General features: G+C 41.9%; 1 protein-coding gene across 2 annotated transcripts in view; it reads right to left on the bottom strand.

The window, feature by feature from the left end:
- PKHD1 (PKHD1 ciliary IPT domain containing fibrocystin/polyductin) overlaps positions 1 to 13,418 on the bottom strand; it is a 242,667-nt gene that overhangs the window by 27,501 nt on the left and 201,748 nt on the right. For both annotated transcript variants that reach the window (XM_081905883.1, XM_081905884.1), the window contains one exon: positions 4,749 to 5,760. In XM_081905883.1, coding sequence (XP_081762009.1) covers positions 4,749 to 5,760 — 1,012 coding nt within the window. The remainder of the gene's footprint in view (positions 1 to 4,748; positions 5,761 to 13,418) is intronic.

Here is a 13,418-nt window from a genome sequence, read left to right as displayed (position 1 = left end):
TTGCATTCCTGTTTTTCTTTAGCTTTAAAAATGCTGTGTGTGCGTTTGTTTGGTTACTGTGAGAACAGGCTGCTGGGGGGGAAAGGGCTTTTGGTGATTATACTTTGTACTGTTGATACAAAGGATACCTGTTATGCAGTGTTTGAAGTGCCAACTGTTTCTTTGCAAAGGAGGAGAATACCAGAACAGGTGAAAAGAACACTTTTCTCCCAGCAGAGGAGCAATTGCAACAAAGTAAGACACCTCTCAGTTTAGTTACTGTACTGCAGGTGTTAAACTCTTTGTGAAACAGCCATGCTTAAAAGTACCTTTGCAAAGGAAGTTGGTGAGAACGCCAGGCCCTGCCATTGGCCAAGACCTGTGACTTCTTAGCGGCCCCAGCAGGTCTGGTGGGTAACAAAATCTGCATTGTATACTTAGAAATCTTCCCTAGGCTACTGAGCTTCCATACTGTGTCACAAATGGCTCAGCTCCCCTAGTAAAAATCTTTCCCTATCTCTGACTCCCAAGGGTTTTCTGACATTTCAGTGGGTGCCCTATGGTTGCCAATAGCAACCAGCAGGTCTTTTCTACAGCCCCCAAGCACCACGTTTCAACCACACTATATATTGTGCAGATTAATGAAACCAAGGCTTACATTATTAATTATAACCATAAATATTCGGCCCTTTCCTTACCTGAACTGTGAATGGTTAAGGACTGAATCTAGGCAGTCCTCTAATTCACTTCTTAGGTTTAGCACCTGGGGAATAGTATCGTGTGAAAAGTAAACAGCATTGTGTTGCAGGACAGACCCAGCGGACGGGCTGTTTCAGCATATCCCAAGGTAATACCACTTTAAGCTCCATATAAACTCTTAACAGCTTCTATCCTAAAACTAGACCGTAGGTGGTAGAGTTTTTTACGATATGTTATAATAGTGCAATAAATCTGTTAGCTTAAAATCGAATCTCCGTGGCCTTTTAGAGAAATCATCATTAAATGCAAAGCCCTCTTAATGATGCCATCCCGGTGAAATTGTTTAATCTGCAAAGGGGGTGAAAGGTCACCAAATGAATTTTTTATAATACATCAACTTGACACGCAATAGGGAAAACTGTAATAGATAAAAGCAAAGGAAAAGGGCACTGTCTTCTTCTGATAGGTCAATAGCAGGCAAGAGAGTCACTCATCCACTTTCCCTTCACTGCTGTGCTCCTTTCCCATTTAATATGGACACCCAATTAATACCTCAGCACCATAGGCAACCTCATTTTAGGTGAATTATAGCAATTCCTTCCCCCTTCTCTGAAATGAAAGTGATCACAATACATCATAGCATTGCACGAATTAACGTTAATTGATTCCAGTTACCAAGCATCGATGGGCCACTTCTATAACCTGGGCCTTATTGGGAGCTGGAAGGGATGGAAGCAAGATTAGATTGCAATGTCCGTTGCTTTGGCGACGGAAGTCACCTGACACCTTGTTAGGTGGTTTGTACGGTTCTATTGCAAACCCCAGTGGGGTCGTCAGTAAACTGGAGTGATGTCCAAACATCATTACAAGCTGCTTCGATATTAAAGCGAAGGGATTAACACCTTATTGCAAGCAACCTGGATTTGTCACTGTGCTGTCGTTATCCAATTTCTAGCTGATAATGTGACTATGGCCTGCGGGCACAAGGTCCTCAAGCTAAAAGGAGAGTATAAAAAACATCCAACCTGCCCAACAGCTAAAGTCCTTTAACCCCTCACCTGCTGTGCTTCCTGCAGATGAGCTATGGTGTTTGTTTGTAAACTCTATTAAAACAGTGGGCAATGGCAAAAATGGGGTGGAAAATCTTCCGCATTCTGGGGCCTAATTCTTCTCTACCAGGTAGTTATTTTCTGTCAGCTCAGATACTCGTTGTAGTGAACAAAGACAAAACCCCACTTTTCGTAGGCTTAATTTATGTTGATGTTAATACATAGTGACTTTTGAAATGGATTTTCAGTGCACTGAAACAATCTTGCAAATGCCTGCAAAGTTCTCATAACACAACACCTCCTGCCATGCCTGAATTTTGAATATTTTCCAGGAGATGCTTTTGTCCTACCACATGATGCCCAAAATCTCCCTGACACAGTGCATATGGAAGGGATTGAGGTGTCACTCCTGGCAGGCCTAAGTTGCCAGTGACTCATTTGCATAAAGCATTGTGCTCAACACGCAAGCTTGGTAGACCTTCATCTTGGTAGTGAACATTAGCATCACATTCTCCCATACCCTTTGGAGACACGAGCCATTGCCACAGCTGCCTTGCCAATACACTTGCCCAGCCCAGCATCGATGGAAAAACTGCTGGTTATGGTGTGACCTAGGTAGACAAAATTGTCTACCTCAAGCATGTGCTTACCATTGCTGATGCTGGCAATGTCCTGACCCAGAATGTTGGTCTTTTGTTTGTTTGTTGTGGAAAGGTGGGAATCTGCTCTATTACGTGTGTGTGTGTGAGAGAGAGAGAGAGAGAGAGAGAGAGAGAGTGCTAGAATTCCCAGTGAAACTCATTGCTAAACGTGGCGCTAAAATTTTCTTCGACTGAGTTGCCTTTGATTAGGCATGTTTGTTTTCCAGGGCAGAACATTGGAAAGCAGGAGCAACGGTTTTTGTTTGCTTGTTTTGTTTTCTGCTAGAATTTAGGTACCTAAAACATGCAATAATTAGGCCAGATTAATATTGGTTGAAGCCTTAGAGCTGTATTAATTGGAGGGGTGTTGCAGAAAAACATGGCCCTTCACAGTACAAAGTTAGATAGGTTTGATTGAAGGAACCAAAATTTGATGTCTATGATTCAAGCACTATTTTATACCTCTTTCTATGCCTTCACAACAGCCATGTAGAAGGCGGAATGTCAGCAAAAATAAGTGCACACAGTTTTCTCTGTGTTTTGTTTATCGGGGTTGTTTGAATGTATGATGTGCTTGCCATTAATCCCTGATATGCTGCCCCTTAATCTCTGATATGATTCAATAGTTTAGGTTGTTTTTAGTAGTCCAGTGCATGGCAAGATGGGAAAGACAACACCCCCCCCCCAAGAACAATTTGAGCTGCCTGCATCCTAGTGTGTGATCTCCTGCAAAGCCTGCTTGCAAAGGACTGCTCCCACTACATTTCTCAGGGTCTGCTGCCACACCTCCTGCACGTTCCTGACTCTTCCTTTTGTGCCCATCTTCTGATTTGGTCAGTCCAGCAGCTGCTATAGAATCAGATAGCTAGCTCAGAATTATTGCTTGCATTGATGCTGCTGTGGCAGCTGTCACAGTGGGAGAAATATGTTAATTTTCATTCTGTGGGTCTTGTATTTACAGGTCTCACCCTAGTGAGATAAGTGGATTTCCATTGCTCTTGGGCATAAAGTGACAGTGTTGAGTTATAAAGGCCTTGCTATGGACAGTAGATATTAAAAGCAGAGCACAGCTTCAGGGTGATGGTGTACCATGGGGGAATCAGTAATGTGGGAATCAAACCCTTTAATTCTTGAGCACTGGTATGAAGTAATTTAACCCAAATTAGCTATGGATAGCCAAAAGTGTAACAAGATGATGCATTCATTGTTTAGTGGCAATAATAAACTAGCAACTGTATGTTTGCTGAGAAGTAAATCCCTACTGCGTTGAAGGTGGCTTACTTTCAGGAAAGTATACACAGGATTTATACACAGGATTGTGACCTAAGTCAGAATCTGATGCATTTATTTGCACAATGCCTGAGATATGTCCAACCACAACGTAAAATTCCAAGTAATCAACAATTTTTAAGTAAGCAGCTTACTTAACTATCAATGATCCTGACAGTATCTTTGTGCCTTGTCTATGAAAAGGTGATAATTTCACTTCAGCTGGACAAATGTGAAGCCAGAAACAGGTCTAAGTCAGGTAGCAGCAGCTTACTGTACAGGAAGGCTTGTGTAAACTCTCATTTCTGACACGGCCATATTTCTCAAATCCCTTTTCATCATTAAAAGTATAATTGGGAGTGGCAGCCATGGTGAGAGAGAAGCATCCAAGCCCTTTGCAAATACTTTACTCATGCACTGTCCCCCAGTCATGTCCCCAACATAGCACATGTGACATCAGGGGCAGGACTTCTCAGTGTGGCCCCATTTCTCATTCATGTGTTTGAACGTGATCCCAGTTCAATCACTGAGATCATCTGTAGGAGTGACTTTAAGTGAGGTTTATCTGATGTCAGGGTAATCAGTCCAGTCTTGCGAAAAGTTCTTCATACGAAGATTCAGCAAGCATCTTCAATTTTACTTTTTACACATTTGCTGAAAACTTTTCTATTCCACCTAGTTTAAACAGGGAATTAATGTGTGTTTGTGTGTGTGTGTGTTACAATTTGCCAGTGGTTTGCAATTTCATTTCCATTGTAGCTATAATGGTTGTACACACAATTTGATAAGCTGTATATGCTTTTATAAACAAAAAGTTCCTCCATAGGGATGTTCAGATAACATAGCCAGAGTTGGATGAGTGGTTTGGGCTCATTGACTCAAACCAATCTTGGCCATAATTTGAAAGTGATGGTTGTTGTGCCACTCGTTTCAGTGAATGAAGGATACAGGAGAGTAAGTCTAAGTGCTTCTGTGTCAGCCACTCTTGTGAGGCTCCCCCCTCCTGGTGCCCTTCAGATCATCCCTCACCACTGACAACATTGACAGGCAATGAGAAGTGCTTTTTACATTAACATTTACAGTGTTACTATTTGACGTGAAGTCCACTTACCTAGAACTTCCCTCTGCTGGAACTGAGGTGGCAGAAACCATCACCACTAGGGTATCAACTGGTATTTTGAGGGCATGCTGAAGTTCACCAGTCTGTTGGGCATCGATAAGAGTATTGGCCAAACTTGTCAATCTGTCAACTGAAAATGAGGAGGCAAGCTTGGACCTTCGGAAGTGTAATGGATCACTTATTTCAAGGATCAGCACTCTCAAACCAGTGAACGAATGGGGTGGCAGCAAGCCCCCAAAGATTGCTGAACCTGTTTGGGTTTTCTGTTGGCTAGCTCTATGGTGAATGAACACACATGACTTCATAGGGGGGCAGTGGTGTTTTCTCCTTGTAGCATTGTCTGCTATGGTATTTAAGGTGCTCTCACTTCCAGGTGAGTTGAGGACTGTTCTGACTTGGTCCCACCCAATCTGTAAAAAAATAGCCAGTCTCTGAATCACTGCTGCCTCAGCCTCTGCTATAGTGAAAGCAACATGAAGAGAATTATAGGTGTGTATTTCAATAGGTTCATCCCAATGAATGGCAACATACAGAAGATTCTCATGAAAACTGAAGTAATTGGTTCCCGACACAGCATTTGCCAAGGAAGGTCTGGGAAATGACAAAACTGGTGGCATATAGTTCCCTTTAACAAAAACACGGAAGCTTCGTGGCTGATCGTAAAAGATAGCTAAGAGAATCCTTGTAGCGTTGTGACCACTATTTAAGTAGAGTCTTAGTGACCAAGGCACTGGACCATTGAAACAAATTTTTGAGAGCTTGCTCAATGGCAATATTGAGTAAAATATTGATGACTGCTCTGTGGCACAGCAGGATCCCCGTGAAGTGGCTTCGCTGAAGGTATCAATGAAGGTGTCGGTCACCAGCACGGGTGGAGAGGGCTTCCAGTTACTGGCATCTGTTTCTGTGCTTTCTAAAATCACCACTGCATAGTATGTTTCTCTACAGAAATACACATTTGATGACGGTTTGTAGATGCACTTTCTGTCTTCTCTGTAAATGCCTGTTAAATAAATAATACATCATCAACACAGACTTGCCAACACTTGTATTTTTGTCACAAGACTTGTAATATGTGACAGACATTTCTCTTTACACAGTCTCTGAAGAGGTAAACAATTGTACAGCTACATTATTAGCTTTCATCGAAAGTGTGATTGGGAGACCAGATGTAAGGGCGGGGAAAATATGTGCCTACTCCAAATGACAAGGAAAATTAAAGAGTAAAACTGGATGCTGTTTTCAAAAAAGAAAATGCACTTTTTAGATTGAATCCTTTATTCATTTCAAAGTAATAAAATGCATAATTGCATTACATTAATGTGATTAGACATAGAATTGCTGACTGAGTTGGCACTAATGCAGAAAGCTGATGCCATCTAGGTTCTACAGATGTATCAGTGAAGCATTAGATCACTGAAGGTTCTGACTGGAGCAACAAAAAAGAGATGGTTTTTCAGTAGATTTCATCTGGAGGACAAAACTGAGCTATCTTATTCCAGAAAAGAAATTCACTGAAGGAGGAGGTTATTATAGCAGTCCCCAAATATTTAAAAGGTGCCATAAAAAGAATCAAATTTGTTATAATTCCTTTAAGGATGAACAATGGCCTACAACCAATTGCTTATCTGATGTTCTCAGTACAGTGGTACCTTGGGTTACAGATGCTTCAGATTACAGACTCCGCTAACCCAGAAATAGTACCTCAGGTTAAGAACTTTGCTTCAGTATGAGAACAGAAATCGTACGGCAGCGGGAGGCCCCATTAGCTAAAGTGGTACCTCAGGTTAAGAACAGTTTGAGGTTAAGAACGGACCTCCGGAACGAATTAAGTTCTTAACCCGAGGTACCACTGTATTACTAAAGCAACAAACTACATTTTCCAGAAAAAGCATTATATGGTGGATGTGGTAAGGAGGAGTTAAACCTCTTAAAAAATGGATTAAGTTCTAATAGGGGTAGTTTTTCTACCAGTGGGGTGGTCTGGGGGCTCGTGCAGATTGACCTAATATGCCAATGTCTCACTTTCTCAGTTTTCCGGTGTTTAACTGAGTTCTTCATATTTTGCATCCATTTTTTATTATTATTATTTTAGTACCAACCACTGAAATGCAGCCCCCAGAACATTGGCCATGAGGGTTTTGTGCGCCTGCACATACATGCAACAGAGAGCACAGGAATGAACATAGGATAATTAGGATAGGACCAAGGAGAGAAAGCTGAAAATCTGGAGGCCTTTCTGGACATGCAAATCACTGTGTCTAGTTCTGGGCACAACAATTTAAGAATGTTATTGACAATCTGGAACGTGTGCAGAAGAGGGCGCTCAGTATGATTGAGGGTCTGGAAACCAAGGTTTATGACGAATGGTCGAGAGAGTTTGAGAGTGTTTTGCCTGGAAAAGAGGAGACTGAGAGGAGATATGATAGCCATCCTCAAATATCTCAAGGGCTGTCACATGGAAGATGGAGCAAGCTTGTTTTCTCCTGCTCTGAAGGGTAGGATCGGAACCAATGGCTTCAAGTTACAAGGAAGGAGATTCAGACTAAACGCCGGGAACAACTTTCTGACGGTAATAACAGCTGTTTGACAGTGGAACCTACTCCCCCAGGGGGTTGTGGGCTCTCCTTCCTTGGAGGTTGTCAAGCAGGGGCTGGCTGGCCATGTGTCATGGATGCTTTAGTTGAGATTCCTGCATTGCGGGGGTTGGACTAGATGACCCCTGGGGTCCCTTCCAGCTCTAAAATTCAGTGATTCACTGGACTACATGGGTCTGGCAGAGATGACGAGCAGAATCCGAGACCAGGGAAGAGCGACGGCGGAAGAAGATTGGAAAAAATTTAAAGACTATTTAAAGAAATATTCAAACATTAGTGAATGTTAGATTGATGTTGAATGAGAAAAAATAGGGGTTAATAGCGATAATGGTTAAGTGAAAAAAATGGAATGTTCTTATAACTAACTTGAAAATAAGGGAGGGATTTGTTAATTAATTAATTTGACACGAGAATGCAGAAAGGGGAGGTATGAGGAAGTCGGGAGAGTAAGGAACATGAAATTAAGAGTTTGAAATTATACGTGTTGTATGTTTTCTTTATTGTTTTATTTTTTGTGTTATGGATGGAAAATGGAATAAAAAATTATATCCAAAAAAAAAAAAGATTCAGTGATTCACTAGCTACAGAACTGCTGCAGCCTTCCTCATTTGATGCCTTGCAAACAGCTGAGTCAACCGTTCCCCTCCCACTGATCATCCCTCTTGCATTTCTCTTGCTGAAGAGGTCCTGCTCCTATTCTGCCATTTGCTAGGATTTGCATTTCTGCCAGCTCCCTCTTCTGCAAAGAGGTTGCTAGAGTCCTGGTTGGTCCCTTCCTCTTCCTCCGCCCTCCCTCCTTTCAGAACCACCTTTTCCTGCCAGTCACAATTTCTGCAGCCAGCCATTTCGATCACTTCTAAAATGAAACCCACGCTGGCCTTGGTAATCATAATGTCATTTACAATTTACCACAAAACACGTTTATTCAGTTAGCAGCACGTTGGAGAAAAGAGAACTCCGTATGAACTCGCCGCTGAAGGCCTAATCTGATTATTTCCTCATGAAAATCCAAGCAGGGGGGCTTGTAAGCGGGGCTGGGGGGGCGGGGGGGAGAGGTCTGCTCACAGCTGACTCTCATAATCAACACAAATAGATAAGTGACACACCGTGTCAGGGGCAGCGTCTAATCTGCCCTGCGGCTCTCCTTGGAGAAAAAGGCCAGAGTGGACAGGGCTTAATAAATACTGATTGACCACTGAGTATTGAGGTGACATGTGCTATTTACATTCGAGATGAACAATAACAGTGATAAATTCCAGAAGCCTTCCTTCTAAATGGCTAAAATTAAGTTAAGCGGGTTATATATCTCGTGTGCAAAAGTGAGGGGAGGAGAGAATTGGGGTTCGCAGATTGGGGTGTGCATGGATGCCACAAAAAGTCAGAAAAGCCAAGAAGATGGCGAGTGCATGAGATAAAACTAATTATATGCGGAAGAGGTTTTTTTTTTTAAAAAAAAGAATGTGTGGGGGGCTGTTGTGTTTATGCGCCAACACGCGACACTGAGCACCATGTATGGTGCGATCAATGGCATCAGATGTGCACATGGATGTGTTACACAGTAGCCTATTGGGTATTCAAGGGCAGCAAAGTGGAAGTTTGTGTGTGCTCTCTTTTCGTACAATGCTTTTCACATTAATTTTTCTCTCCCCCCCCCCACAAATTCTAAAAAAGAGCTCCACACCAAATTTGTTATTTTATTTAATTTACTTCTTTCCAAACACTCAGGTTGCTTGCAGGGTTTCTGACAAATATTAACTTTGTGTCAATATTTGTCCTTCCTGTCGTGAAATGAGGATTTTCCACCTCATTTCACATTTGAAAAGAAAAATATGCCGTTGGGGTCCTCTTTGCTTAAGGAAAAAAAAAAACCCACACAACTCATATCCTTTATTTAGAAAATGGACCAAAAGAGAAGGTTTTTTTAAGTGGGTTTTTTTAAAAAAATATATGGATGTTTTACTTAAAGGCACGGAGACTTTCGGTTTTTTACTCAGCTCCCTCACCAATGCCCTCAAAAGTTCTACATTTAAAATTGAATGAAATACATCAACATTAATGATTTCCCCCTTTAGGTCAGCATCACCATTTCTTTCTACTAATTTCTTCCCCAGTTTATGATAGATTTCACATTGCATACTTGTAAGGAAAAATTCGGGAGCGTTTGACTAAAACAAAGAGGTGTCATCAAGTTTCTCTAATATGTATTTTATCAAAATAAAATAAATGCCAAGCAATGTTGTTTCCATCTGCCTAGGTTTGCTAGTCACTTATTTCTAATGCTAATATAAATGCAGCTACCATGTTAAAAGCTAAAAGTGGGGACATAATTAATGGCACACTATTTACTCACTGTAGCCTAGTGGCCCTGGGCAAACTATACTCCATAAACCATACTCCCCCAGAAGTAAGGAAGACAAATAATTCAGTGGACAACTGAGAGAACTTACATGTTAAGTTTCCCGCCATCTCACAAACTACCTTGTGAGAACTTGCTGGATGAGCTTCTGTGAGAAGCAAATGCTGTGTGGGATAGAGATAGATAGATAGATAGATAGATAGATAGATAGATAGATAGATAGATGATAGATGATAGATAGATAGATAGATAGATAGATAGATAGATAGATGATAGATAGATAGATAGATGATAGATAGATAGATAGATAGATAGATAGATAGATAGATAGATAGATAGATGATAGATAGATGATAGATGATAGATAGATAGATAGATAGATAGATAGATAGATAGATAGATAGATAGAGATAGAGATATAGATATAGATAGATGATAGATGATAGATGATAGATAGATAGATAGATAGATAGATAGATGATAGATGATAGATAGATAGATAGATAGATAGATAGATAGATAGATAGATATAGATAGATAGATAGATAGAGAGAGAGAGAGAGAGAGAGAGATAGATAGATAGATAGATAGATAGATAGATAGATAGATAGATAGATAGATAGATAGAGTAAGGAAGCATCTTGAAGGAGAAAGGTTAAGAATCCCCACCCCTGGGTCATGTCATTTTAGGGGGGTGAAACTTAATTTTTGCACATTTCTTCAGTAATCGATCTTACAAATATGGTTTCGGGTGTGAGGAATTCAAATCCGCTACAACATTTAGATTGGTAAGTGTACGTTTGTTGAAGAAGGACATACTGTAAACTGCTTTCAGAAAACCAAAGAACTTTTAATTTTACCTTCTGGAAATGTCAGGTAATGCTTAACAACAACATCAACAACAACAAGTACTTGACCATCATTTTTAATTATTTCTATGCAGTTTTACACACATTCTACCTACAAGCAAAACTAAATTATAGTAATTTAACCAAAATATCTCTTGAATTCCCAAGTCATGTTACAATTTTTTAGCACTCCTCATTTGGGGAATTTCAAAGTTGAAAGATTCTACCTTGCCAAACCCCCCCCCCCCCGTCTTTCCCTCCTGAAGCTGATTGAAGTGAGTGGGTTGTCACTGGAATGATGTGAGATGGGTTTGCATGCAATATTTATTGTGCTTGTGCTTGCTGTGTGCAAGGCCTGCCTGGGAGCTGAGTGCCTGGTGCTGCTTCAAGTTCACCACTGGCCAGTCTCCGTTGGGCCACTGAGGCTGGGCGTATCCTCTTCCCTCTGTGGGGCAGTGTGAGGAGGCACCTCTCTTTGGGGTAGTGGGCAGCTCAGGGACCAGGGGCAGCAGCAGCGGCTGCCCAGAGGACTCCCAAGGAGAGGGGAGGCTGAGGGAACACTCCACAAGGGTGTTCGAAAAAGGGTGAGCGGCTGCCAGCTCTGCAGCCAAGGGGTGACCCACCTACGCTCCTGAGTCCCATGGGGTGCCGCAGAAAGGATGTAGTTGGTCAAGGGAGCCATGGACTGAAAAAGGTTGAAGACCTCTGGATTATGGGATGAAAGTCTCCACTCTTGGAATTTTCTTTCCACTTCCTTTTGCTTTCTGGCTGGTCTTATTTCAACAGCAGCAATTGCTTTGCTTAGCCTGCAAGTGACATGTGTATAAGAAACTTAGGAAGTTGAATTATATTGGGTCAGACCATTGGTCCATTTCACTCTATCCTCTCTAAATGGACTAGAATTGACCCTCCAGCGTTTGGGGCACAGGAAATGCCAGGGATTGAACCTGGAGCCTTCTGCACGCAGAGCTCTACCACTGACCTACAGCCCCTGCTCAGCTTTATGCTCCCCTATTTGGAACCAACATTATACCCTCCATTTCCCAACTGCACCTTTTCTCCCTCATTGTTTTCTGCTGATGGAACGTCTCACCACCTGGCAATTGTTGGGCTCCTTCTGATGGTACATGTAAATAGGAGTAGGGAAACCTGTATTTGCACTGGCATTTAAGTGATCCCACATACAGTCGTACCTTTATTCTCAAACGGAATCCATTCTGGAAGTCCGTTCGACTTCCGAAACATTCAGAAACCAAGGCGCGGCTTCCAACTGGCTGCAGGAACTTCCTGCACTCATTTGGAAGCTGCGTCGGACGTTCAGCTTCCAAAAAACATTTGCAAACCAGAACACTCACTTCAAGTTACAAGGAGTTCAAGAACCAAGGTATGACTGTATCTACCTTTCCCTGCCGCTTTCCTTCCCTAGTATGTGTTGTCTTATACAGATTGTAGGGCCTGAGTCTCATTTTTTTGTTTTACATACCGTTCTTATAGGCACCCTAGAAACACAAAACCAATTGCCACAAATAACTAGTTAGACTCTGTTACAGGAGGAGAGATATGCCTGTATTTGGAATGAAAGATGTTGGCTATCAAAAGACATCCAGCAGCAGAAGGCAATGGAAAGGGATTTAAAGGTAGGTACCTCAGGTTACAAAAACTTAGGATTACAGACTCCGCTAACCTGTAAGTAGTACCTCGGGTTAAGAACTTTAACTCAGGATGAGAACAGAAATCACACGCTGGTGGTGCGGTGGCAGCGGGAGGCCCCATTAGCTAAAGTGGTACCTCAGGTTAAGAATGGTTTCAGGTTAAGAACAGACCTCCAGAATGGATTAAGTTCGTAACTAGAGGTACCACGGTATCTGGGTGATAAATGTTGCAACTCATCTGGAAAGGTCGGGGGGGGGAGGGATAGGATGGCTTATAATAAAGCACTGTAGTTATCAATACCTGTTGATTGTCCACCTTAAAATAAATAAAGGAAAATCAGGGTATTGTATTCGCACCCAAAAAGATTGGAGGGATAAATAAAATGGATCCACTCTACAATGTTATCAGCGGCATTTGTGTATGTGGGAGACCAAGAAAGCTGCCTGGAGATTTTCTTATGGTGTTCTAGTCTATTACTTCTAGCCCTGCAGCCATCCACGTGTGCTCTGTGGACCAGCATTAAAATGTCAGCCAGGGAACCGAGAGGTGTGATGTGACAAGATGAATAATGGGTGGGGTCTGAGAGAGGGTACCACAAATATGGGTCTGTGGGAGAACATACCAAGCTGCAGCAGAATATGTGCGATGAATGTGACACAATTTACAGGGAGGCAGAGATATGAGCTGAATATGTGCACCACTTAGTTTGAATAAACCTATACCGCAAGTATTTGCTCTCTGTGTTTCGCAAATTAAAGCACTTACATAATATCACAATCATTTTGCTAAACCTGCCGCCCTATTGAAAACACTTGCCTCAACACAACTGGTCCTTGCCGATTTCACAGCAAATAACACAGCTCTCCGCCTCTTGAAGTGAAAACAGCAGTCTTTCTCTTTTCTGCACTATATGCTTTTAAGGGGCTATTTCCTCTCAGGTTATTTCTGTATTAGCTGAACGTACGAGCCCACAGGCCTATTTCTACATGCAAACACACAACTGCCCCCGGTCCTTTCTGACTATTGACCCTACGCAAGAGAAAGCAAAACAGCATTCTTTTCAAACACAATACCAACCCTTGGCTTTCCTGCCATGGCACGATAAACACATCACATTTTTCCTTTCCTCTTTTCTTTTTCAGAATGAAGCTCTGATTTCATTGGATGCCAGATCTAAAAACAAATGTGGGTTGTGCCAAGCGCCGCT

Source organism: Podarcis melisellensis (genome assembly GCF_964234715.1).
Source record: "Podarcis melisellensis genome assembly, chromosome: 3".
Lineage (NCBI taxonomy): Eukaryota > Metazoa > Chordata > Lepidosauria > Squamata > Lacertidae > Podarcis > Podarcis melisellensis.
Note: the sequence above shows the minus strand (reverse complement) of the source record. Positions and strands in the feature narration are given on the sequence as shown.